The 27438-nt window shown below is 48.4% G+C and overlaps 1 protein-coding gene across 1 annotated transcript in view; it reads left to right on the top strand.

Annotated features, from left to right (window-relative positions):
* Positions 1-27004, top strand: part of GNA12 (G protein subunit alpha 12) — a 75794-nt gene extending 48790 nt beyond the window's left edge. Inside the window, exons 3-4 of the mRNA XM_080940663.1 lie at positions 23025-23075; positions 24474-27004. Of these exons, the coding sequence (XP_080796789.1) occupies positions 23025-23075; positions 24474-25043 (621 nt within the window). The 3' untranslated portion in view covers positions 25044-27004. The remainder of the gene's footprint in view (positions 1-23024; positions 23076-24473) is intronic.
* Positions 27005-27438: the final 434 nt, after the last annotated feature.

Here is a 27438-nt window from a genome sequence, read left to right as displayed (position 1 = left end):
CTTACTACTCTATAAATCACTGAGCATTCGCCTAGCCTCTGTTCCTGCCCACTGGCTGACCCAGTCAGGGATCTGACAGCACTGGAGCCATGGTGCCCCAGCCTCTGACCTTGCCCTAACCCTAACTAGAACAGCTTCCCAGAAAGATGAAGGGGTTGTGACATTCAGGGGTGGTCAGGGGTAGAGGTGTGCAGAGAGCAGCAGGGAAGCAGACAGGTAAGATAGAACCTCAGGTGGTGTAGTGAAAGGTGTCAAGGCGGCAGGCAGCTGTTGTGGCAATACACAAAGGCCCTGGAAAGACTTGGCTGTAGCAGAGGGTGTCCAGGTTAAATAAAATGAGGGGGGAGTCACCTGGGTAAGAGGAGGTGAAGGCAATGAGAAGGCCCTAGCCCATCTGTGGTAGCCATTCCTAAATGGAAGATTACAGGTATGTCACCACACCCAGCTCAGAAGATTGGCTTTCTAAAATATATTGTTCTAGAACACATTGTTGGGACTTTAAAAGCTCACTGACTTAGTCCTGCATTTGCAGAACATCTCAGTCCTGGAAGGACACAGCCTTCTAATGTCCTGTCACAGGGAATGGGAAATGGAAACACTGGTGGCTTCAGCTTACACTAGCAGGATAGGACTTGCAGCTTTTCTCTGAGGTGGCTCTTCCTGGGGACAAGGCTGCAGAAAGCTGGGTTATGAGTTCTTGGGTCTCAAGCTGCTAAGAACCTGCTACCTGCTCTGGTGCACATGGTTCCCTGCATTTCGTTGACCACAGATAGCACAAGTGTGGAAACTTTTAGAAACCCACCACTGTGGGAAGGATACACATGTCTCGTGCTTCACCACAGATCCTTGTGGAATATGCCGTCAGAGTCTTTACCTCTGAAGGGTTCGTCAGCTCACGATACAGTGTAGACGTAGAGTGTGCACAGCGAGAACAGAAATCTCAAGGAGAATGAGTAATGGGGTAGATGGGAACAGTCTCGGCTTTTATATGGTGTAAGTCAGCATGAAGAAAACTAACAGATGCTCAATTCAGGGAAATGTAATACACAAAAGGTGCCTTGTGGGGCTGGAGAGGTGGCTCAGTGAACACATGTTCACTCTAAGTATGAAGACCTGAATTCAGAACCCCGGGACTTCATGAAAGCCAGACATGGCCTTGCATGCCTCTAACCCCAGTATTAGGGCACAGAGACAAGCAGGTCCTAAGAAGCAGTCAGCCAGCAAGTTTCCAGTTTGGTGAGAGACCCTGTCTCTAGGCAACTGGATGAAAACAATGAAGAGGATGCCCAGCCTCCTGCTTTGGCCACTGAGTAGACACATACTTGGTGTGCATCCTGTTACATGCCTGCATGCACCATGCAACACACAAAAGGTACTTTGGGGCCTGACATTATAGCACATTGACATGTCTGCCATTCCAGCACCTTGAAGACACAGACAGCAGAATCTAGTGTCTGTCCCCTTCACCCCATATAAAATAGGCAAAGAAGAAATAAAGTTCCCAACCTTATTTCCTATAAGGTCTAAAAATAGAAAATAAAGCAATAGTAAAAAAAAAAAAAAAAAAACTTACAGCCAGAGAGCCAAGCAAGATGCCTCAGCAGGTAAAGGTGCTTCCTGCTAAGTTTGACAACCTGAGTTGATCCCCTGGGATCCACATGGGAGAAAGAGAGAACCAACTCTCATAAGTTGTCCCTTGACATCTACATTCATACCATAGCATGTGCATGCCCATACACATGCACAAAATAGTTTTTAAATTGATTTTCAATTATATTGGTAGTGTAACTTTTTATTGTAGTGTTGGGGAAGGTGTGCCAGGCTCTGCCACTGACCACCAGCCCCAGCCCTAGTAAACTTATACAATACAGCTGAGGGCTGACGGGGTTTGCAGGGAATGGCCACTGTCCTACACAAGTGATGGGCGTATAGAGTGGTATCCTTCTCTGCTTATAGTAAAACAGCATGTTCTGCTCTGTGCCTATACCTCACCCAAGAGATTTATCCTAAAATGATCATTCTAAGGTTTCAGGCTTAGAATGAGATAATTATCCAAAGACCTTAGGATAATTTTTATTGCTAGACAGAAGATTGAAACTAATTTTATGAGGGCCAGCAAGATGGCTCAGTAGGTGAAGGTACTTTCATCAAGCCTGAGACCCTGAGTTTGATCCCCTGGGAAATGTGGTAGAACCAACTCCCAAAAGTTGCCCTCTGACCTCCAGACACATACATTAAATAAATATACGTTAAATAAATCAGTAAATCATTTTATGAAATTCTAAGTGCTAAGGAATTGAGAGATGAGAGCCTAGGAGGTGGTAGTCCCTGGCAGCTAACTGCTCTTCTTGAGATGTTTAGAGTCTGAATCACCCTCTAAGCTAGAGTCTTGAAAGGGAATTGATAGGTATGGTGGTACATGTCTGCTGACACCTGGGACACTGAAGCAGGACGATTACAAGGTCAAGACCATGGCTCTAGTGTGGGGAATGGCAATTTCAGATTGTCAGCACTAGGGATCTCACCAGAGACTCCCCTGTAATGAGCCAAGACCAGCTCACAGAGACATGAAGTCTTGGGTGCCAGAAACATGCACTGAATAGATGCCACTCCTGGGCATGGTGATTACAGGACTGATAACAAACAACTTTAGAGGGGACTGAGTGCTTTTTTGTTTTTAGGCAGAATCTCAATATGTAGTCTTAACTGGCCTTAAACTCAAGAGCTGTACCTGCCTCTGCCTCTTAAGTGCTGGGATTAAAACTGAGCAGTATTGAAAGTGACATTTAAAAAGTGTTGGGGCAGCTATAACTTAAGGTGACAGGCTGACACTTGTCGAGAGCTTCAAGGAATCATACCTCCAGGTGAGTCTGAGAGAGACTTCCGGCCTGTTCCGAGACTGAAGATTGTCTCAGACTACATCAGGAGCCTGGCCAATAGCAGACTTCAGGAAAGAACTCAGAAAGGATCTGTAGAGGAAAGAGATTCCATAATGACGTCTGAGGCCTCGGGAACAGTGATAATGGCTTATCTGTTATTTCTTTTGTCCTTCATCTTGGTGTCCTTGCCAAATCCAAGGCTTTCTTCTTAGAGCTGGGTTATCCTGTTGTAGGATATTGACGCATTTGTGTTGGTTTTGTGTGCAGCGAGGCCCAAGCTCATTGTTCTGTGTGTGTGGACTGTGAGTATCAACAGAGGGTGTTGACAGCTGTGTTTCTTCCATTGAAGGGCCATGGCACTCTTGTTGAAAAGCAGCCCCAGAAGCTTAGACTTGTTTTGAGACACTCGGTTCTGCTCACTGGCCTGTGCACCCATCTTTTGGAGATCCACACTTGGGATCAAGGCTGTGTAGTGAGTTTGGAGTTTTGAAATGTTCAAGTGAGTCTCCAACTTTAGTTTCCTCTTATTATGGCTTCCATTTAGTTTCCTTAGAGGATAGTGATGTCAGGGGTTTTGTTGTTGCTGCTGTTCTTGTTTACTTATTTATTGTTTGGGAGGAGTTGTTGAAACAGGGTCCACCTGCCTCTGCTTCCTCAGTGCAGGAATTATGGAAAAGAACACTACACCCAGCAAGTTATTCATTAAGAAGGCTAAAATGAGAGGCAGAATTGCGGTGCAGTGATAGCATACCTCAGTAGTAGAGCCCCTGCCTAGCATCTGAATTCTGTTCTTAACATCACAGACACACAAGGATGGACCAGTCACAGGGATCAGCAAACTACAGCCTGCAGGATAATGTCATTTTAGTATGTTCACCACCCCTGCTTAAAAAATAAAAATAAAAAAGTTTGTAGCCCACAAAGTCTAGAATAAGTGGTTCTTTATCAAAGATTTTTGTTGACCAGATATAAAGATGTGTTTTAAAATATCTTTACTAATCAGGGCAGCAGGGGTGCTGATGGAGATGGAGATGGGCAGAACATTGTGGTCTCTGTGAACTCACAGCGGCACCCAGCTCCAAGAAGACCACAGACTAGCACAGAAAGAGCAGAGGCAAGCCTTGCCAGAGGATCTTCCTAAACTCAGCTCACTCTTTCTGTTCGTTCTCTGTCTCTGTCTCTCCCTCTCTGTCTCTGTCTGTCTGTCTCTCTCTCTGTGTCTCACACACACACACACACACACACAAACCTCTGCCTCTGCCCTCATTTTAAGATAAGCTCTTGCTCAGTAGCCCAGGCTAACCTGTAGCTCATGGACATCTTCTGGGTGCTGGGAATGCAGATGTGTGGGATAACATCTGGCCCCAGGAGAATTTTAAAAGACACGTCTAGGCAGGCAAAGAATTGCACACTTTTTATTCTAACACTTGGGAGGTAGACATAGCAGGATCAGGAACTCAAGACCAGCCTAACCTGAATGTGAAGTTTGAGACCAGCCTAGGCTATCTGAGACCCTGTCTGAAAGCAACAACAAACATGCGAACTCAAGAAGGAAAGATTAGTAAGGTACGTACCATTAAACTAAGCCCTCTCAGCCTTCAGAGGCACCGCAGCCATGGAAGTGAGATTGTCTACAATTGTGAGCTCAGGTGCAAGTGCCTAGGCCATTTTAGGAACTTCCACACTGTATCATCAAGAAACAGGCAGCTCCGTAGGAAAACTAGGTAAAGCCTCAAACAGGCGCCTGCCAGGACTGCAGGCACCAAGACATCTGAGGATTCTAAAGTGCAGTAGGGCATGGCATCCTGCAGCTCTCCACACTGGTGCACCCCAGTCTACAAGACAGGTTGTGTTTCTGAAGTGAGGGTGTGTGCACAAAGTATAGAAAAGTATAAGAGAAGGTGTACAGCGGTGTTGCTAAATAGTCACAGATGCCCCGATGTTCTTAGAATTCATCATGATGGCGAACTCACTGCCAGAGTCCCACAGACGATTCCGATACTTACGTTCATGCTATCGTATGAATTTCCCACAGCATCTCTCATTTTTCTTTCTTTTTCTTCCTTCTTTTCTTTTCTTTTTTAGACAGTCTAATGTGCCCATGCTGGCCTTAAGTTCCTGGTCCTCCTGCCTAAATGCTGGTATTTCAGGTGTACTCCACCACAACCATTTGTGTTGGGTATGGACTCAGGGCTTACCACACAGACACTCTGCCCACCTGAGCTCCAGTCTAAAGGTCAGATGGTACAAATTGACCGCACTGTGGAGCAGTGCGTAATGAGGCTTGATTAAAGGCATACAGAGACAAAAACGAAGAGATGTCTGAACAGCAACAAACGCCTGTAAGCTTCCTATAGAGATAGAGACAGTGTCTCTGGGACTTGCCGGCCTACGTGAATGGATGACTGGAGCACGTGGAGCACCATTAGCTTCTGCGCGCGCGCACACACACACAGCTACACAGAAGTAAAAAGAAAGATTCCTAGTGTTGACACAGGTTACCTTTTAAAGTGAGGATTTTATGAGGCCACATCTGGGGTTCAAGTCATGTCCCACTTTGTAGCTTGTTTAGACAGGTTCTCACTCTGTAGCCCTGGCTGGCCTGGAACTCAGACACTCGCATGCCTGTTCCTCTGGAATGCTGGGATTAAAGGGTGCACCACGTCCCCTGGCCCCGTGAGTTCTGTTGTATCTGGTGTATTAGTATCTTCTATTTACTTTCTCTGTCTGTCATGATTCCCAATGTTAAGAACTAAAAAGGAAAGTGATGAGCTGAATATGCAAAGTGGATTTGTAAGGAGATGAGTTGTGTTGTTTATAAAGGGAAAGCAAACAGAAAGGAGGTAACCCAAACACTTCCGAGGATCTGGTTAGCCAGATTAGAGCTCTGAGTGCTCGAGCACTGTGAAGGGCAGAAGAGCAGCGGGCAGTGGGTGCTAATGTGGCAGGAAGCAGAACACATCTGTCTTTCCTGTCCCCGACAACTGACAAGCACAGCCTGGTGTGGCTGGACTGCCTCTGCTCCCATCTCGTTGTGTATGCCGCAGCCATAAAACCTGACTGTTGTCGCAGAAAAAGAGTTGCCTGGGCTCATCTCCAGTTCTCAGGGGCTCAAATGATCTTCCTGCCTTAGCCCCTAAGGGAATAGGGAATGCACACGTGCACTGCCGTACCCAGCTCTAAATTAGTTCTGTTTTATTTCTTTATTGTTCCTGTGTACGTGTTCATATGCTGAGAAAGGCATGTGGAGCTCAGAAGATAATTGGGAATCAGTTCTCTCCTGCTGTTGGTCTGGGAATTCAAACCCAGGCCATCTGGCTCGATGGCAAGTACTTTACTCACTCAGCCTTCTCATCAGTCCCTGAATTATTTTTATTTTTAATTATGCTCAAAGCATATTATTTTTTTAATCATAAAAGCCATGAGACATTTTAGGATGGACTGTAAAAATCAGACCCTGCAGAAACATGTTTTATGAAGTCCATGTAGCATTTACAAAAGTAGGCTTTGGGTTTAGCTCCCTTTGACTAGCTGTAACGTGCTGTGTGGAAGTCCCACCTCCATTTGCCCAGTTCCGCAGGTAGGAAGTAAGCCTGTGCCCTCCAAGTCTGTGCCCATCATTGAAGCCACCATGGGCCTGGCTGTGTGGGGCAGCGGTCTCTTTAAGGTAAATTCTGGGAGATGTATAGACATGTCCAGCACCTCCTTGGAATCCCTCCTTCAGATTTCCCATTGTGCTCCAGCCTGGGAGATGAATTCTGGAAGGAAGGCTTCCCAGAGAGTGTTGGAGTTGAACGTACAGTGGAGCCTGCAGCAGCCCGTATTCCTCACAGCTCCATGCGAGGGAAACTGTAGGTCAGATCACAGGAGGAAGTGGGGCTTTATCCTTTCAAGGAGGTTAAAGATTCTCCAAAGAAGTGAGAAAGGGAACACTGTCCTTAATAAAGCCTGGGTAATAATCACTCCAGAAAAGCAAGGTCTGCTGCCCTGGTCCAGGTGGCCATCCTTAGAACAGGGAGATGCTTGACTTACCTGCTCGTGGTGCCTTTTGTCTTTGTTTTAAATTGTAGTGTAATGTGCTTTTCTATTTCTGCAGTCGCTTGACACCAACTCTTCCTAGCTGAACAGTCTTACAAAGTACAGGTCAAGGTGTGCACACCTCTGCTGTTGGGGCCTGTTGAGTGCCACTGGATATCACTGTCTACCATAAAATCGGTCAGATCAGATATCATACTAATATATCATACTAATGCCAACTCAGAATCTCGTCATTGGGCCAGCAAGGAACACACATGCCACCGTGCACTTGTGAAGGACAGAGGACAACTCTGAGGAGTCAGTTCTCTCTGCTGTGAGTTTAGGCAATCAAACTCAGCTCATTAGACTTGGACTTTTACCCCCACCAATTCTACTCTCCACCTTGTTTTTTAAAACAAGGTCTCACTGCGTTTGGGTTAGACTATCAAGCTAGCCAGTCTCTGGGATCTGCCTGTCTCTACCTTCCAGGGCTGAGCTTACCAGTGATGGCAACTCTTTACAGAGTCCAGGTGTTTTTGCATAGAAACACTTTGCCTACTGAGACATCTCCCTAGCCACCCTCCCCACACCAGCACCTTCCTTTTTTTTTTTTTCTTTTCTGGCACCATGAACATGAGCAAGTCCTGTGCAGAGTCAGTGCCCATGCCTGTGGAGACCCATTTGTACTGTCCAGCTCACATTCCAGTCCGTGTCCCCCATAAGGACTGCGCCACCACCACTGCGTTTGTCTCTCTTGCTGGCAGAGAATATGTTGCCATGCTAGTTGTCCGAATCTTCTCAGAGTGCAGTCTGGGCCCTTCACCCCTGGATCAAGTCTGGGGGCTGAGTTAGGACTCAGCTTATCTGTAGGACGCTCCTCGGGCATCTCGAACACCCTGCCGTCTCCACCATGCCTACCATAGTTCCCAGGCATCACGGTAGGAAAGCCCACCACTTAGAACAAGTGATCTAACTTATCCAACAGTTGGTACCCAGGCTTCTTCAGATGCACAAAGACCAGGCAGTTCTGTTTCTCTGCTATGTTTATTGATAGAGCTAGCAGAGGCCTCCAACTACCAGCTAAGACACTGGGCACAGGGATCGGGATCGTAGGCTTTCATGACTCAAAAGGATGGAAATCAATCCCCTAAACCATGTCTCCCTTTTGAGCAGAGTTTCATGGTATTGGCCTTGGACTCGTGATCTTGCCTCTGTCTCCAGAGTGCTAGAATTATGGACACGAGTCACAGTGGGGCCTCCAGCCTTGATGCTCACATCGAGTCCCACCTCTGTCTCTCCTTACTGATCTTTATCCAAAATGTCTTCAGGCCCCATCACTTACTTTTCTGTCTCCCAGAGCAGCTCAAGCTGACCCTTGTCTCATTTCAGTCCAGTCTTTGTGAGATTTCAGGCAGATTAAGGCTATAAAATAGAAGACTGCGTTCTGCCATGCGTGTCTATAATCCCAGCAGTAAAGGGGCCAAAGTTTGGAGGATTGCAACTTTGAGGCCAGCCTGGGCTACAGAGAAAAATGCTTTCTAGTAGCAAAGCTACATCCCAACAGGCATGTCTACTAGAATAAACTTAGACACCCAAGAAACTGATTAGAAGGGAACTTGTTTTACATGTTTAGAAAGCTAAGTGACAGACTGGAGAGATGGTTCAGATGCTTTTCCAGAAGATCATAGTTCAATTCTCAACACTATAACTCCAGTCCCAAGAAATCTAATGCCTGCCTCTGGCCTCAGTGGGCACCAGGCACACATGTGGTACACAGATAAAGGTGCAGGCAAAATACCCATGCATATAAAACTAAAGTATAGGGCAATTTTTATTTGAAAACTAAATTTGCATGTGACAGCTACTGAGTTCTTCGTCACTCTGGTTCTGTCCTGTGGTTTTCAACAGTCTGGCTCACTACTTCCATCCTCCCCATGGAGGAAGTCTAAGAACACTGACCAGTCTGCACAGGCTTCTCTGCCCGATCAGGCAGTTGGCAGATCTTACACTGAGACTGTTTGCCATCATCCTGGGGAGTGGGGGACAACCTTTTTTTCCTTAAGCCTGAACACAAATGGTTATAGGTATCAGAAGCTGTAGTTTGAGAGAGTCACTTAGGTTTCTGGGATCCAAATGCTTCTCTTTTAAAGAAAGGTCATTTGCTTTGTGACACAGTTGGTTATTGCTTTCCAGTCCTCCTACCTCAGCACTGTGCACCCAGCCTAGATTGGCATTTAACATAATTAATGCTTCCTAAGGATTTCATCAACTAAGAGGAGAGGGTTGAGACCGGTCCAGCTGTAACCAATCTCTACAAGACCCACTAACACATGCTCAGAATCTGAGAAAACCCCAAGCACACTCAAGTGGAATCCAACATATTGAGCAGGCCATGGCTTTGACCAGGCTAGCTGATAGTCTCTGAAGTCCCCAAGACGTGGCACAGAGACAAGGCCAAACGCTGCTGCCATGATACCAGCAGGGCATCCTGAAGTCAACACTGAGCCCCAGCACAGCAAATTGTGAAAAGTGTCATTGGAATGATGTGGAAGTCATGCTCTTGAGCCATAACCACACAGCATGTCAACTGCCATGAGAGTTAGGATAGTCCCAGGGACCTAAGCTCTCTAGAAAGTGCAGGCCAGCCTCAGAGGGGAAGTTGTGCTCATCCTCTGGTTGTCTTCATAGCAGGGCTGAAGTCAGCTGCTCATCTGTCCATCAGTTAGGAGGTGCTAGTGACCTTGTTGACAAGGCCCTGCTTGGCTGGGGAGGGCCAGAGGTTGGATGGGAAAGCCACTCTGAAGGTACAGTCCCTGGGTGTTCCCTATTTACTTCTCTGGTTTGGAAACTAGGGTGACTCCTGCTTGAAAGCACTGTCCAGTGGTTTTTTGGTTGTTCTTATGCTGATGTTCATGAAGTCGAAATGTCTCTATTATCATTTCCTGTGGGTGAGTGGGTTGGTTGGTTGGTTGGGTTTTGGGGGAAGGGGTAGCTTTTTATTTTGAGTTAATGTTAGGTCTGGAGAAGAGCTGCAAGGGCTGTTTTGAGATCTCCCGTGGACCAGCTGTCTGGGCCACTCTCTTCCTTTCTCCCTGCCCCCTTCATCTCTCTCCCATCTTTCCCTTGTCATGTTTTCTCATTGGTGTTTCCTAACTTTGCGGCCTCCCACCTTACAGCTATAAGGATCGAGTTAAGATCTTGATAGACTTCTAACAGGCAGCAAGGTTGTAGTAATTCTACCCCGATTTCCCTTTCTTGTGATACATGTTGTAAATGTTGCTTTTTTTCTTCCCTCCCACTTTTTTATTTTGTCTCAGAAACTGTCACACTCCAAAGCCCAGACTGGTCTTGAACCCTAGTGATTTTTTTTTTTTAATTTGGTTTGGCTGGGCCAGTGAGTGCTGGGATTACAGACTAGGCTGGCCACCACATCTGACTCTATCTTCATCTAGGGGAAGACTCTACCTTACATAAGAAAGAATTCTGTGGGGCTGGGGAGATGGCTTGGTGCTTTAGAGCACCTGCTGCTCTTACAGAAAATGCCAGTTCTCTATGGAACAGGCTTCATTTCCTCACTGCCTTGAGGAATGGAAGAATGGGGATCCACTTTGGAAATCCCCTTCCAGCAGCACAGGCTGCATCTTTCCCCCACCTTCCTTCCTAGAGGCGGGGGGGGGGGGGGGGGGGGGAGGTGGCCATTCTCCTCTGAGGACCTTTGAAGGGAACTTGCTGGAGCTTGTAGTTCCATTTAGAGCTCTTACCTAGTTTCCTTTTATTTGACATTCGGGGTCTGTTTAACTTCCTGCTCCTATTTTGTCAATAGCTGTGGTTTAATAAAGATGCACAGGGCCTGTAACGCTGTATAATTGGAGTGTTCCTGCCCTGCAAGCTGAGGCTCTGAAGTAGATCTTAGCCCTGAACCCGCACTGAGCTACTCAGAATTATTAAACAGAGATGATTAATCCTCCTCACAAGCAAGGCAGGAGCTGTCGTAAATAAATAAGCTGGCTTTGTGGAAACTGCTCTTTCTCTCCAGTTTTTTTAAGAAGTGTATAATTCAAGCACTTTTCAGTAAATTTCCCCAAGTTGTGCAAACATCCCCCTAAAACCATTTTTAAAACATTTCCATCACGCCAGTGAAATCCATCCCACCCATGCTCACTGGCCCTCCCAGCCCAGACAGCTCCTCAGCCAGCCTCTGCCTGCAAATGGCTGGGTGTTTCCTATAATGCAGTCATACAATCACTGGCTTCTTTCTGTTGTTGTTTCATTGTGCCGTTGTGGGGCAGGAGGAGGAGGACTCACAGTGTATGTACAGATAGGGGCCAGAGATTAATGTCACTATCTTCTGTCAGCTCTTCATCTTTGCTTTGTATTGTTTTGAGACAGGGTCTCATGTAGCCCTGGTCTCACTAAGTAGACCAGGCTGATCTTGAACTCACAGAGATGCATCTTGAGTGCTGACATTAAAGGAGTATGTCACTATACCTGATTTCTCTGTCTTACTTTTTTTTGTGTGGGGGGGGGTGTTTTGCTTTCATGTGTATCTGTGCATCGTGTGTATACCTGGTACCCAAAAGATGCTAGAAGAGACCATTGGATCCCCCCAGGAACTGGAGTTGCAGAGAGAGGGCTGTGAGGTACCACATAGGTGCTAGGAATGAACCACGAGTGCTCTGCAAAAGATGCCAGTGCTCTGAGCAGCTGAGTCAACTCCAGCTCTCTCTATCTTAAATTTTGAGGAAGGGTCTCTCACTAAACCTGGAGCTCACCAATAGTCAGACTGACTGACTATTAACCACCACCACTCCCAGTGCTGGTATTTCAGACTCACGCTTCCATGTCCTGGCTTTTCTGCGAGTTCTGAGGACACTCCCTGCTGAGCCATCCCAGGCCATAGATGACTGCTTTGACTTAGCATTAACATGGTTCAGATTCTCTCAGGTTATTTTGCTGCTGTATTGCACTGTATGAATGAACAATGATTTATCTACTAAGGATGCTGCTGCTATGAGCAGCTCTGTACTGAAGCTCGGACCTGGGTCTTTGTGCTGGGCAGGAATACAGCTGAGCCCATCCCAGCCCTCTTCTTGGACAGTCTCACTCAGATGCCCAGGCTGGCCATGAACTTGAGATCTCCCTGTGTCAGCCTTCCTAGTGGCTAGGATTGCAGGCCTAAACCACCAGACCATATTATTAGAAAACTTGTAAATGGGGAATAAATGTGGACAGTGCTCACTAAGGGCTGGGCTTGATTCTTTTAGGCTGGATCAATAATTCTCCAACATTATCTTGTTTTCTCTGAGAACTGGGATCCCTTGGTAATGGCAACTTTGCTGATTGTCCAGGTGGGGTTGCTCTCTGGGGAGGACTTTGTCTTTCTAGGTAAACATTTAGAGGGCTGTGAATAATGAGCCACAAACAGGCCTGCGGTGATGTCCCTTCTATCCTTGCTATTGCAGACACTGAACCTGAAAACTACTTTTTTCAGAGAGAGAGAGAGAGAGAGAGAGAGAGAGAGAGAGAGAGAGAGAGAGAGAGAGAGCAAGCATGCTCACACATGTGTGTGCATGTACACTTGCTTGTGGCTACCCTCAGAGGCCAGAGAGGATGTTGGATTCCCTGTAGCTAGAGTTACAGACAGTTATGAGTAGTCATCTGATATGGGTGCTGACAACCAAACTCTGGTCCTCTGTAAGAGCAGTAAAGTGCTCTAGCCGCCACTCCCACCTCCCAGTTTCTTAATGAACATTCTCTTCTAAAAGGAATTCACCGGCTAGGGTAGAATGGGATAAAATAGTGTATCTTCCCCAGCCGCTTCAAGAAGCCAAACTCTGTGTTGTACTTCTATTTACCAAGCTTTGACATTTTTCAAAAAAATCAAGTTAAATTCTCCAAAATGTGGAAAATATGTCGCTTTGAGAGACAAGTCATTGACACCTTTCAAATGTCCTCTTTGTCCAAAAAGTCCCTGCTGCTCAGGCTATGGGAAGATGACACTTCACCTGGCACTATTCCTGCGTAAATGCCTAATGTTGCTCCAAGGAGGTACCCCGAGGTGGCCTGGCATTGGCTTCTGAGCATTCCAGACTGTTCTGGGAACAGCCTTCTTAGTGGTGCTACTGTCAGAGGAGCCCTAGGTCTCCATTCTCGAATGGCTGGAACATTGGTTCAGTTTGGTTCAGACTTGTCCCTCCATCACTCAGGCCAGCCTCCAACTCAGGATCTCCCTGCCTCAGCCCTCCCCCCTTCAAGTACTGGGATTACACATGTGTACTACCATTCCTGGCTAACACCAGTTCTAGAAGATGAAAAGCTAGGTGGGGTGTTTGCTTCACATCCATAAAGGGGAAAGGCAGGGATAATCAGGAAATTTAAATGTTAGTGACGGTTTGTACTCTGGTTGTTGGGCAAGTTGGTTTCCTGTAATTAGTTTTATTCATTCATTCATTCATTGAGTCCTTCCTGCCTGGGCCTGTGCACTCCCTCCACAGGGATCTGTGTGGAAGCTGTCTGCTGGTGACAAATGAGCAGAACTTTGTTTCTTTTGTGGAAGGGTGGTGCTGGGAGTCAAATCCAGACCTTATACATGCTGGGCAAGTGCTCCACCTGAGCTCTATCCTACCCTCAGTTTGCTTTGTATTTTGAGGCACAGGCTGACTTTGAGCTTAGGGTCCTCTTGCCTCAGCCTGCTGCTGCTGCTTTCTTCTTCTTCATCTTCATCTCTGTCCCCTTCCTTTTCTTTCTCCACCCCCTTTCTACTCCTCTTCCTCCCCCCTTCTATTCCTTCTCCTCTTCCTCCTCTTCTTCTTTGAGCCAGCCTTAGACTCTGGGCCTTTTGGTATCAGACCCCTCCTGGTACACATGGATCTGGTCTGTGAGTGGCAGGTGTGTCACAGTGTTAGCCTCACACACTAGCAGGAGTGGATGAAGGGAGTTTGCTGTGTCAGACAAGGCCTTGACTCATCGTGAGCCAAACAAGGGAAGCATCTCTCAGAGGGCCACTTGTGCTGGAGCTGAGCATCTGCCATGTAAAGCTGTCACAGTGGCAAGTTGGCAACTGTGTGCTGCCATTCATGGTCAGATGAGGTCATTCTGTGTCTACATCCCAAGAGGGACACAGGAACAGCAACTCCACTATTTACACCACTGTGTGTGTGTGTGTGTGTGTGTGTGTATGTGTGTGTGTGTGTGTGTGTGTGTGTGTGTGTATGTGTGTGTGTGTGTGTGTGTGTGTGTGTTAGGGTAGGGTCTCATAAAATCCTGATACCCTCTCATCAACAGAACATTCAAGAAGTGAGAACCTCTGAGATGAGAGGAGAAGGCAGCTTCTGTTTGTTATCTCTGGTCAGAAGCCAGGAAGGAGATCTCAGCTCCTTGTCCCAAGTCAAGAGTGCTAGTTGAAGGGATGGCTTGCTGAGTCAGTGGTCCTGGGGACACAGGCCCAGGAGCCAGAGCATCAGACAAGAGACACAGCACAAGGGCTCTTTATGAAGAGTAGGAGGCCTGGACAGGCCCTACAAGGGAGCCTGGGCCTCCCTGCCCTCAGCCTGGCCTCCCAGCTGGCCACAGCGCCTGGGCTACATGGCAGAGCTTGCCTCTCCTTGCTTCAGAGAGCCCACTGCCCCCACATCAGGGATGACTCAGTGTCTGGCAGGCAGAAGCTGCTTTGAGCCTTTTTCTTTCCCCTTTGTTCAGCCTGGAGGTGGGGGGGGTCAAGGCCTTGTCAGGAAGATACTGTGACCCCTTCCCTTTGGCAAGCTTCCACCACCAAATGGGAGGGACTTCATATGCCTGGCCCCTCATTGTCTTTCTGCTCTGTGTCCCTGTTCTTTTCAGAGAGGAGCTACTGCCCTTGTTTAGATGGCCTAGTGGAGTCTGTGGAAGACACAGTTACACTTGATGTGCAGGCAGAGTCTGTGCAGCCACCTTTCGTAGTCCATACTTCTGTTCTCTCAGGCATGCACATAGTGAGGCCCTGAAGAGTTCAGGCGTGCGTGCGTGTGTGTGTGTGTGTGTGTGTGTGTGTGTGTGTGTGTGTGTGTGTGTGTGTGTTGGTACCCTAGGGAATAGGGTCTAGGGCTTGGCATTCTAGACAAGCATTCTACCACTAACCTGAATTTTCAGTCATGGCTTTTGAGACAGTCTCCCTGTGTAGCTCAGAGTAGTCTTGATCCTCCTACTTCAGCCTCCCTTATGCAGTGGCCACCACTTCTGTTAGCAGCCCCAGCTTTTCATTTGTTTGGGCTGTTGCTGGCCCAGGTTAGTTCACGTGTTCTTCCTACCTCAACCTCCTGAGTAGCTATTGCTTTTCATTTTACCAGCATTGTTTTCTTTTCCAGTCGCCCACTGTAGTGACAAATGCTTGTTGTTGGACTTTAAAAATCAAAGACAAAAAAAACTGAAGAGCCACAGAGATGGCACAGTTGCTAAAGCACTTGCTGTGCGAGCATGAGGAACTGGGTTCACATCTCTGGCACCCATATAAAAAGCCAGGTGTGCCTGTGCACATACCTGTGACCCCAGCATTACCCAGGCCAAGACGGGCAGATGGCTGGGGCTTGTTAACTGCCAGACCAGCTTTCAGCTCAATAGGAGATCCCGTCCCAAAGGAGTGAGGCAGAGAGTGGTAAAGCATGACACCTGATTTCATCCTCATGCCTGACATCAGAAGTTCAAGGTCAGCTTAGGCTTCAAAGCAACTTTGAGGCCAGCTGAGGCTACATGTGACTCTGTTTGTAAATAAATAAGAAACCAGTAACCAAAAGGTATAAATCAAGTAACGTTCAGTTGGAACTTTAAGCTGAGAGACTGGTTTGAAGGTATACTTGCACACTTACTGCTCTCACAGAGGACTCAGGTTTGATGACCAGCACCTACAGGATGGCTTACAGCCATCCTTAAGTCTCGTTCCAGTGGATCTGGCACATCTTCTGGCCACCACAGACACCAGGCACATACACAGAGCACATACATACCTGCAGGCAAAATACATACACATGATAAAGGCACGCCATTTGTGAAATAGGATGCCTGACAAATTAACGTCTGCTGATAAGTTAACTAGAGGAGATGGCAGTAGCCTTGGCTGACCTGCAGGAAGCATGCCTTTCTTAGCTTTCTCTTTCTATGGAACTCAGTGGCATCCGATAAAATGAGGAAACTTGTATAGGTTTTCCTTCTTTCCTTCTGCAATGTCATAAATCCTACCGTCATATCAGCCACCCCCAAACAAACATTCATCCTTGTCAGCCTAAAGTCAGCAAAGGGATCAGGGGAGAAACTGAGATCTGGAGAGGCAGCAGAGCCAAGCTGTCATGGGGCCTGCAGCAACAGGGTCTGCAGAAAACTGGGGAGTCTTGAGGTCCAGGCCAGAATGTGCTGGGGTAGGAAGGAGAAAACTATGTTCTGAGGGAGCCAGCTGCTGCATCCCTGAGGGAAAGAGTAAGCTTTCCACACAACCGGCCTGGGGAAAGAAGTGAGGGTGGGGGGGGGGGTGGCTAGGAAGACCCAGGACAGAGGACAGGCAGACTGTCCTGGTTTAGGGTGTGTTTGTGACTGCACCTCCACAGGGCTCATCAGAGATGTCTTCACAGTCATGTGCAGAAAGAGGTAGCACCAGTGTTGTCTGAATAGATGCTGGAGGGGCATCTGGAGCTCCCCACCACTGCCCACTGGGATTGGTCACCCTGATTTACTGTGGAACCAGTCCTGAGCCAGGTCATACCGTCCGTGTTGCAGGTCAAATCATAAGAGTATTTGGACCCACTCAGGCAGGAGGACAGGAATGGCGTAGTGCTGCCAAAAAAAAAAAAAAAAAAAATCTTCTCAGAGTAGACCCGAGTCGTTTGATTTTGGTTAAAAACAACCTCAACGAAGCATGGTGGTACATGCACTCAGAAAGTTGAGGGAGGAGGATCACTAGACCCAGGCCAACCTGGGCTGTATAGTAAAACCTTATTCCAGAAAAAGGCCTAATCAGAATAGGGGTTGGGGAGGTGGTTCGGTGGGTGCAGGGGTGCTGCACAAGTGTGGGGACCTGAGTTCAGATCCCAGCACTGGCAGGATTGGGCAGACAGGGAGCTTGCTAGCCGTCTAGCCCAGTTGGTGAGCTCTAGGTTCAGTGAGAGACTTTGTCTTAAAAAATAATGTGGAACAAAAAAAGAAGAAAGAAAAGGAAAAAGTAAGGTCAGAAACAATAGAAGATAGCCAGAGTTGCTCTTTGGCTTCCACACAATGTACACGTCTGCACACACACACATGTACATACAGTGAGTCCCGGTTAAACTGAGCTTGTTCCAGGAAAGTAAGGTGACCTAATATTGAAAAGTTAATATAGGAGCTGAAGAGCTGACTAAGTAGGTTAAAAAAGCTTGCCCTGCAAGCTGTGTGATCTGAGTGTGATCTGGAACTCACAGGAGAGAGAACCAACTCATCTAAACTTTATGCACCTGCATATGCATGAACACACAACAACAACAATAATAAAACAAACCTCTCACATCCTTGACAAATGCAAGATTTGGCCTGAAGGCATGTATACATTTTAGAAACAGCCAAGTAGTTCTGCACCATCACTGATACTAAAAATACTAGTGAAGACTTAAACTCGTAAATACCACAGCCTCTAGCCTGCAGAGCCTCTGTCCTGAGTGGAGCACTGACTCCTTTATCTTTCTTGTGTTTGTCACCTAAGTATTGCTAACTGTCAAACTGCAGAAACATACAGCTTGCACCTGGGCCAGCCCCTTAACCTCCAGCTTATTCTGGCATCTGTAGCTGGAAAACAGTGGCACCTGCCTCTCCTGTTGCAGCAGGTTGTTGGCAGCCGAAGGCCTCGACTGGTTGTGGCTCATAGGAAGCAAGGCGTATGCACTAGGGAGGCTTGGTTTCGCTTATTGCTGTCTTTGCAGCTGGGCCTCTCTGTGTATCCCAGGCTGGGTTGGGATGCCCCTGTCTCAGTCTTTCTAAGAGCTGACATTGTAGATGTGTGCCACCACCATGCCTGGCTTATCTACTAATTTTTATAACTAGTGTTATGTTTAGTTCTGCCTGTGTTTTAACTTTATGTGTATAAATACTTGTAAGGCACCTGTAAATACATGACGGCACGTGCTTGTGACCCCAGTACTCTGTGAATTGGAAGCCACATATGACCCTGAAGGAAAAAAAAAGAGAAAGAGAAATGTTACTAGCTGGGTGTGGTCATGTGTTTTTGTGAGTGTGAAGCCAGCCTGCCACCACCACGCTTCCCAAAAAAGAAATTATTACCCTGACTTGTCAGTCAAACATTAATTTTTTTTTGAGATGGGTTATGTTAATGGCAGGGATAAGCAAGATGTCCACTGAACTTAGAGTGGATGGTGGCCACCTTCACGCTGGGCCACCTGCACCAGCCTCGTTGTTTCTGAGACTTCCTCAGGGTCAAAATTCCCTTCCCACAATAACACGCAAGACATCTTTGGCTCATCACCTCTCACTTGTGAAGAGTGTCAGGATGTTTTTGCTCTGATGACCATACGGGGGGGGGGGGGGCATTACCTATATTATATACATATGTGTATATATGCATGTATATGTATATTACTGGCTTTGAAAATGTTCTCAGAGCTAAGCCTGGTAGCACAGGCCTGTTATCCTAGCTACTCTGGAAGCTGAGACAGGATGTTTGCAAGATCAAGGCTAGCCTGGGTAATTTGCCTGGAGCCCATCTCAAAATGAAAAATATAGAAGGCTCTGGTTGGGGCTTAGTGGTAGATCCTTGCCTAGCATTCAAATATGAGGCTCTAGGTCCAATGCCCAGCTGGGGGTGGAGGTGGGGAGCTTACTCTGTTTTCATTTCTCTCTCTCTCTCTCTCTCTCTCTCTCTCTCTCTCTCTTGTGTGTGTGTGTGTGTGTGTGTGTGTGTGTGTGTGTGTGTGTGTGTGTGTGTGTGTTTGAAACAAGGTTTCTCTATGTAGTTTTGACTGTCCTGGAACTCACTCTGTAGACCAGGTTGGCCTCAAATTCAGAGATCCACCTGCCTCTGCCTCCCAAGTGCTGGGAGTGTGAGTCATCACTGCCCAGCTCAGTGGGTTACTGGAAGCATGAAATACTGAGTGTTTTGGTTTCAAGTCTTTGCTTTATTTGGGAATGAAGTAAAAAATCCAGGGGCTTTCCAGAAGGAGCTGAGGAACAGGTGCTGACTCATCCGTTTTCAAGGCTAGAACTTCCCAGCAGGCGATAGAGTTTCTGATTGTTTATTAGGAGCTCTGTCAGTGGGTGTTAGGTCCTTCTCCTCACTGCTTGGGGCAAGTCCACACCAGTACTAGACAGCGGACAGTCAAGGGGTCACAAAGTAGGAAATGTCTAGAGTAATCAGCCTTGAAAGTGTACACTGAGCTGACGAAATGGCTCAGCAGATAAAGGTGCTAGTCAGCCCCTGGAGCTATCCCTGCATGTTGTCTTTCTTCCTCCACCCTCCTCCCATCCCTGCGTGCGTGCATGCATGTGTGCAAGTGTGTGACCACACCTTTGATCCAGCCTTCAGGAGGCAGAAGCAAGTAGATCTCTGAATTTAAGGTCAGTCTGGTCTACAGAGTGAATTCCAGACGCCAGAGCTGTATGGTGAGACCTGTCTCACAAAACAACAACAAAGAATCTCTAAAGGGTTTTAAGGGGAAAGATGTATATCTTTGTGCAGTAACCAGGACCTCTGAGGCTCGAAGGACTGCTGTGCTGAGAGCACACTAGGGAGCATGACGTTTTCTTTTACCCCTAAAGTACTCCTCTCTATAGCTGGAGAGCAAACAGCCAGTGTAGCAACTGAAGGCCACAGATGCCCAGCACACAGGCAGGACATGTGAGCTTACAGTCAGGGACTCTCAGTGCTCTCACATCCTCCGTGTGTCCTCTGTGCCCTTATCTAGGTGTGTGACTGATGGCACCATTTTCTTGTAGCTGCCAGTAAAGACCTTTCTCAGTTCTTCCTTGTTACCCACCACCCTTGATGCTGGCCAAAGCCCCTGCGCACACCTCTGTGTTCTCACCAACCCTGAGTCGGACTCCCCTTCTTCTGCTGATGCCACCACCTAAACTAGCAAACAGGGAAATGTCCAACACTAGTCAGCCTTGAAAACATACACTGCTCCAGACCATTGAGACACACTGGTCAGAGGAGGGGGACGGTGTTCCTGAGGATGACACCCAAGACTGTCTTTTAGCCTACTTGGCGTATGCACATGCACACACACACAAGTACACATGCACACACACATGCACATAAAGCCCCATATAAGGACTTCTCCTTCCTTCTGCTTATACTACTCTCTGAGTAGAACCAAGAAGGAGTGGCCCAGGCTGTGAGCTGTCACCCCTGCCCAGCCTGCTGGGATGACATGGTCGAGCCACTGTGATCAGGCAGCTTCCTGCCTTTGTGTTGCAGGAGGAGGCAGGACCAGGAGAGGGGGAAGTCAGCACAGGAGCTGACCCACTTAGTCTCTTAAAATGTCTTCCTGGCAAGCATGGTGGGACAGCTGTGTGAGGAGCACAGGAGCACAGCTGTGAGAGCTTGTCCTGGGCCTCAGGTGCCTCTCCCACCTTAGCCTGGCTGCCAACCACCAGGGATGCCTTGGCTTCTTATCGTGGGGGCTGATGCAGGGAACCATCAATACTGCTGTCTCTAGAACAAAATCCTCTCCTTTGAATTATCCCTATGACCTTCCCTCCACAGCAGGAAGGAAGTGACTGTTCACCTCTTCCTCTGGGCCATCTGGGACAAGGGACAGAGAGACAGACAAATGAGCTAGGCTTTGTGTATACATCTGCCGTCTCAGCACAGAGAAGGCTGGGGCAAGAGGATTATTAGTTCAGGATAGCCTAGGCTGCTTCATAATTTCCTATTTCAAAGGTTTAAAAACTAAAACAACAAAAACAACACACTTAGAGGCTGATGGTCCCTGTTCTCAATTTTTTGTGAGAAAATCACAAGCTATAATGGCTGCCCTGTCATGGCCTATCCTTCCCCAAGACCTATAATGTCACTTGGGAGATGGCTTGGGTGGCAGTGTATTTGCCTCACAAGCACTCCAACCTGAGTTTGAGCCCCAGAACCCACGCAGGAAACTGAGAGTGGTGGTACGTGTTCTTAATCCCAGCATCTGCAGCAAAGACTGGAGGAACTCTGGGGCTCATTGGCCAGTTAACCTAGTTGATATCTCCAGACTACTAAGGAGCCCTGTGTCATAGGATGACACCCCAGACTGTCTTCGAGCATGTACACACACACACACACACACACACACACACACAGAGGCATGTAGGCACATGCATGCATGCACAACATACACACATCAAAGAAAATAATTTTTGTTTTAATGCCATCTTGTTGCACATATGTGTGACCCTCTTTGTACACGGTGAAGACAGCAGGTGAACCCAGCCTACTGTCATCTTTGAGACTACGGTTCTCGTGGAATTTAGAGAGCTACATTCTTTGGGATTCTTGGAGGAATTGCTTGCTAGCCTTCAGCTTACTTGCTTTCTTCCTTCTCCTCCTACTTCTTCTTTTCTTTTTTTCTCCTCCTCTTCCTTCTCCTCCTTTTCTTCCTCCTCCTCCCTCTTCTTGTTACATTTATTTTGTGTGTGGATGCATATACACACATTCATGCTATGACACACATGTAGAGGTCAGAGGACAAGTTTGTGGAGTCGGTTCTCAGTTTCTGCCTTCATAGGATTCAGGTATCAAATATCGGCCTTGGTAGCAAGTGCTCTTACCATTGAGCTATCTTGCCAGCTCAGCCTTTGATTTATAAAGGAAGCACTTCATGTCGCTCCCATTGGTCAAGGCTTAGAAGCCTCTGGCTCCTCTCTGGCCCTGTGAGTACCATTGCATTCAGTTACCCACCATGCCTAGAGGGAGGGCCATGAGTGACGCACAACAGGGACGGGCACTGGCTCAGTGTGTGTCCAACAGAAAGACCCATCACCAACAATTCTCCTCATTCTGTGTCATGAGTCATACAGAGGCTTCTAGAAGCTGGATTGCCCATCTTTCCTTGTCTCCTCTCCTCAGGACTTAGTTTACAGACAGCACCTGAAGTCCCTTGGGCCATGTGTGTCAGAGGTAAAGTGGTGCCCCAGCCCTTGCTGCTGGTGTGGCCTGGAGACACCAGAGGGCAGCAGGAAGCACCACAGGGAGGATCTAAATCTGGGCTGGAGCTGTGGGAATGATGGGGTTTGAGGTTTGCTTGTTCTCAGACAGGGTCTTTCCTATCACAGGCTGGCCTCACTGTAGCTCAGAGTGCCCTGAATCCTGATCCTCCTGCCTCACTTCTCATGTGCTAGGATCACAGGTGTGCACACCACAGCCAATTTGTGTAGTGCTCTGGGGGCTTCGGCCTGCGTGCTGGACAAACACTAGCAACTGAGCCACAGCTCAGGCCTCAAACAGCTTTTTTTTCCCTTTCTCTTTCTTTTTTTAAAGTGTGGAGTTTGGGAGTTGTTTTCGCTTGGTTGTTTGGTTTCTCCAAACTAGAGTGTTGCACTGTAAGCCTGCCTGGACTGTATTCACTCTGGCCCGAGGTGGCCGAGAACTGGTAATCCTCCCAGCTTCCCAAAAGCTGGCCTTAAGATGTGACTGCCACACCTGTGTGGGGTTCTTTTTAACTGACAAGGACTGTCCTGTTGTGCTCTCCACTGCTCTGACCCACAGCAGCTTGAGGAAGGAAAGGGTTTTCTGGCTTACACCGTCCGTCCCTGAGCAGCAGGGCAGGACCGAATGCAGAGGCCATGGAGGAGCACTGCCCACCGCCTCACTTCTCCTCCTTTGTACAACCGAAGGACCACCTCCCCAGGGGTGGCGTCACCCACAGTGGGCCCAGCACCCCCCACACCAGTCATTAATCAAGAAAATGCCTGTATGCCAACCTGGCGGAGGAGACTTCCTAATTGATAGTCCCTCTTCCTGGGTGAGTTAACCAGAAAATAAAGCATCACCGGCCAGTCTCTGCCTTCTTAGTCTCTGTTTTCCTGTTTACACAGCAGAACAGCCCCGCCCCCTTCTGCCCCCCCCCCCCCCCCCAGTCCCTTCACATTACTATGGTGTCCTCGCCAAGCCTGAGCTGTGACTGTTTTTCTTCACCACAGGGTGAGTCAGTGAAGTACTTCCTGGATAACTTAGACCGGATTGGCCAGCTGGTGAGTAACCCACCTCTCCATTACCAGTCCAGGGTTAGAAAACCTGATATGGAAACTAAAGCAGAGGAGGGGCTCCGGCGGTACTGTAGCCAGCTCATCACATGACTCCTGCAAATTGTGACATCTGTCATGGTCCTGCTCAGTTCTACACACCTGTGCTTAGGGAAGAAATTACCGATGTGAGAATGGCTTCATTCACCCCAGTCCCTGTGAGAAACACGGGAGCCCTGACTAGGGCCAAAGGAGGCTTTCCTGTCACTTGTGGTAGAGAAATTCTAGCATATGCCAAGGCTGCACTGGGAGCCCAGCACTCCGCAGGCCTTCGCAGGAGGAGTGAGGCTTAGAGGCCAGCCTGGGAGACCTGTCTCAGTAAAACATACACGTAAGGAGAGTGCATATGGCTGACAGAACCAGAAGCTCATCACTACCATGGTGCTCCTGAAAGACTAGCAGAGCCCCAGTGCCCCCCAGCACCAGGCAGTTTGGAGACTTCCCCATCACCTGGTGAATTTGCCTTGGTGGTGTTGTTGCTTTTGTAACATTTTGAACTGACATCCTAATGAGCCCCAGTCATCACTGGGTAGTGTCATCACAGTGTCTGTCTGTCTGCAGATTGTTTCCTGCCTGCTGTTTTTCCTCCTTTTGATTTATTGATTGAAGTACTCGTCCGTCCGAGTGTCTCTCCCGATCTCACTGTTCTAACCTCATAGTGTGGTGGACAGATAGACAGATACCTTCTGTCCCCTGTGACATGAGTGGACAAATCCCTGAGGCCTTCAAAATGCAGAATTAAAGGGCCTTGAGAATTGCCATGGTTAGGACCTTGGGGAGTGGCTCTGTGGGAGAGCACCTGCCTGCAAACCCCAGGGGGGTTGGGGAGTGGCTCGGTGGAGAGCATGCAAGAGACTCTGTGTTTTATCTTCAGCACCAAAAAAGTAAAGTCTCCAAGGCAAACACACTAAATATCTGCATAGGCTTCACTTAGATCACATCCGATCACATTACACAACCTAGATTAGTCAGTGGGAAGGCTTTAGAGCATACTTGCTCTGGAAGCTGGAAAACAAATGATATTTATGTTGTAGAAACAATTGAAGTCTTTAATCTCTTCTACTGAAGAAAACTGGACAAGATTTTACATTTTCCAACTGCAGGTTCGAGCCATTCTGTCTCCAGCCAGCGAGCTTGTGTTAGTTAAGAAATGAGGAGTTCGATCCTGTTACTTTGTTGCAAGATGGATTTAAAGTTCTGTGGTGCGGCTTGCTTTTCCTTTGGTTAGATGTTCCTGCAGAGAAGCCCTGTATCTTTGTCCTGCAGCTGCCTCTCTGCCAGCTTCCTATGCACGCCCTTTCCTGGTCTCCCTCCTTCTCAAATGTCTCCTTTCCTCATGGTTTCCAGAACTACTTCCCCAGTAAGCAAGACATCCTGCTGGCTAGAAAGGCCACCAAGGGAATCGTGGAACATGACTTCGTGATAAAGAAAATCCCGTTTAAGATGGTAGATGTGGGCGGCCAGAGGTCGCAGCGCCAGAAGTGGTTCCAGTGCTTTGACGGGATCACATCGATCCTGTTCATGGTGTCCTCGAGTGAGTATGACCAGGTCCTCATGGAGGACAGGCGCACCAACCGGCTGGTGGAGTCTATGAACATCTTCGAGACCATCGTCAACAACAAGCTCTTCTTCAACGTCTCCATCATCCTCTTCCTCAACAAGATGGACCTCCTGGTGGAGAAGGTGAAGTCGGTGAGCATCAAGAAGCACTTCCCAGATTTCAAGGGTGACCCGCACCGGCTGGAGGACGTGCAGCGCTACCTGGTGCAGTGCTTTGACAGGAAGCGCAGGAACCGCAGCAAGCCCCTGTTCCACCACTTCACCACCGCCATCGACACCGAGAACATCCGTTTCGTGTTTCATGCTGTGAAGGACACGATCCTGCAGGAGAACCTGAAAGACATCATGCTGCAGTGAGAGACAGCCCCTGTGCCGTCCTCTCACGGCCTCCGTGGCCTGAGTGTCTGCTGCCTGCATGGACCTGCAGTGGGCACCTCGAATCCACACAGCGAGCTCCGGGCAAGAGGACGTGGGAGTGTCAGTGATAGCTACTGAATCGGGGACTGTGAAACTACTGAATCCACGCCATCGCTCTGGTGTTGATCTGTAAGACCTGGGAACACAGCTTTCTCCCTCCCTACAGAAACTTTTCCTTGCTGACACACTTAACCAAGGTTCAGGTGTGCACAGACACACACATGCTCTCATTAATGACAGAAACACAACCCCAGCAGCCTTGCAGACAGCTCTTCCCTCTGACTTGCAGGTTCTCACTGAGACACACTAACTCATGTCAGGCTGTGGAGGGGTGTGCGATGCTGCTATGCTCAGTATCCAAGCTCAGGCCACAGGGCCACCTCCCAAAGTGAACACACTGCCTTTAAAATTGTGCCAGCACCCTCCGAGTCTCTACTCTGAGGCATGTCAGGATGAGCAAAGGAGCCAAGTCAGTGCCCACACTCCCTCCTGTAGAGAACAAGGTGGAGCTGTGAACCTGCCTTACTGTCCCGGCGCCACTCACCGTGTCTCCGTGCCCAGCGGGCCACAGTGTGGAAAGGTGGTCTGGGAAGCAGCTCTGCCCAGCCTGTACACACATAGTGGTGCTCACTGCTCCTTACCCCCGTCCCTCCACAGCCCATGGCTAAGACACACAACCAAGTGGCCTTGTAGTTTGCCTTACTTGACAGTTGGTGGCATATAGCGTCCCCTGTTATGGGCTCTGAAAGAAAGCCAGAGATGCTCGGCCTCTCTAGAGCATCTTCACGTCTTGGCTGTTTGGTGCCCCAGCCATTGGCCCTTAAGGAGAAGCCCTGGGCTCTGCACACCACCCTCACCATTGCCTTCACCCAGTGTGCTCTGCTCTCAGAGCAGCTGTGCACACAAAGCCGGTGGGCACTCTCCTAGCCCTGGTCCTGAGGTGCAGAAGGCGAGGGACATCAGCACAACCTGCCTAGCCTCGGCCTGACCTGGCCAGCCTCCTGGCAGGTGTCACACTATTTTACAGTATACTGCATTCCAGACCTGCCCCTCTGTACATGAATTACTTTCTGGGAGCTGGGGTGTGGCTTCTAACTTCCCCAGAGTGTTTTTTGGCTCACTAACACGTCCAAGAGCCCTGTCGGCAACTGAACTGCTCCTGACACTTGATCCCCGTTGCATCCTGGTCTTGGCTCATTTCAGCCACCAGACACATAGGATTCTTGGAGCAGATGCTAAGCAGGAGATGGGCTGGGACCGCTTCCTGGAGCCCTGGTTATTGCGGTGCTCTGACTAGGAGACAGCCGTCCGCCTCTGCCGCTAGCCTCTCTGCCCGCTTCACCAAGTCTTCACAAGCTGAGGGCATGTGGCCAGGCTAGTACCAGGGATCAGCAACCTTTCAGGGCTCCTTGCGGGGGTCTCAGGTCCACACACAGTGAGCATCCCTTGCCAGGTACCCCATGTATCTGTCAGTGCTGAGACCCCAGATACAACCTGTTCCCAGCTGCTGCTGGGGCCGCTGTGACCGAGGTGGGTGTGGGGTGGCCAGGGAGAGCACTGTCCCTCTGACAGCCTGACCATGTGTAATAATCACTTTGAGAGCCGGCAGCATGTGAGTAGCAAGATGTGAACTCCAGCCTGCTGAGCAGAGTGCAGGCGGATGGGCAGAGGCCCACCCCCTGGTGAGCCAAGCCTGGCTGTGTCCTTTCTGTAAGGACCCCTACTCTGTGATCTGTGAAGTGTGCAGTCGGAAGACGAGGCTGGAGTCATGTACAAGTTTCTACACGTAGATTGTAGTCCGGTTTTCTCCCAGGCCTTAGGCTTTTTTTTTTTTTTCTTTTTTAATTTCACTGTTACCCATGACTATTTTGTTGCAGTGTTGGAGGAGCAGGAGGTGTTTGTGCCCCATCTATTACTGCAAAAAAAAAAAAAAAAAAAAAAAAAAAAAAAAAAAAAAAAAATTTAAATGTAACAATAAACGTCCTAAATCGACTGCTTCCTGCCTAGTCACTGTGTTCAAGAACAGGCATGGGGTGGGGCGTTCTGAGAAGCGCACTCCACTGCTCCTACAGAGATCCTTTCAAATTCTATCACTGGCATTTCTAGTCCTGTGAGAAGATAAAAAATAATAATAACAAAGAGAGATCTGGGGAGATTCCTCAGCCAGAAAAGTGCAAGCATGAGGCCCGGAGTTTGACCTCAAGGATCCACATAAAAATCCAGGTGTGGGGCATGCACTGTTATCCCAGCCCTGGGGAAGCAGAGGCAGAGGGCAGGCCCCAAAGGACACCTTGTCCAAGTAAACATGGCGTACAGCTCCTGGGGAGCACAGCAC

This window comes from Micromys minutus (assembly GCF_963924665.1).
Source record: "Micromys minutus genome assembly, chromosome: 29".
Lineage (NCBI taxonomy): Eukaryota > Metazoa > Chordata > Mammalia > Rodentia > Muridae > Micromys > Micromys minutus.
The sequence above is the reverse complement of the archived record's forward strand: the minus strand, read 5'-3'. Positions and strand labels throughout refer to the sequence as shown.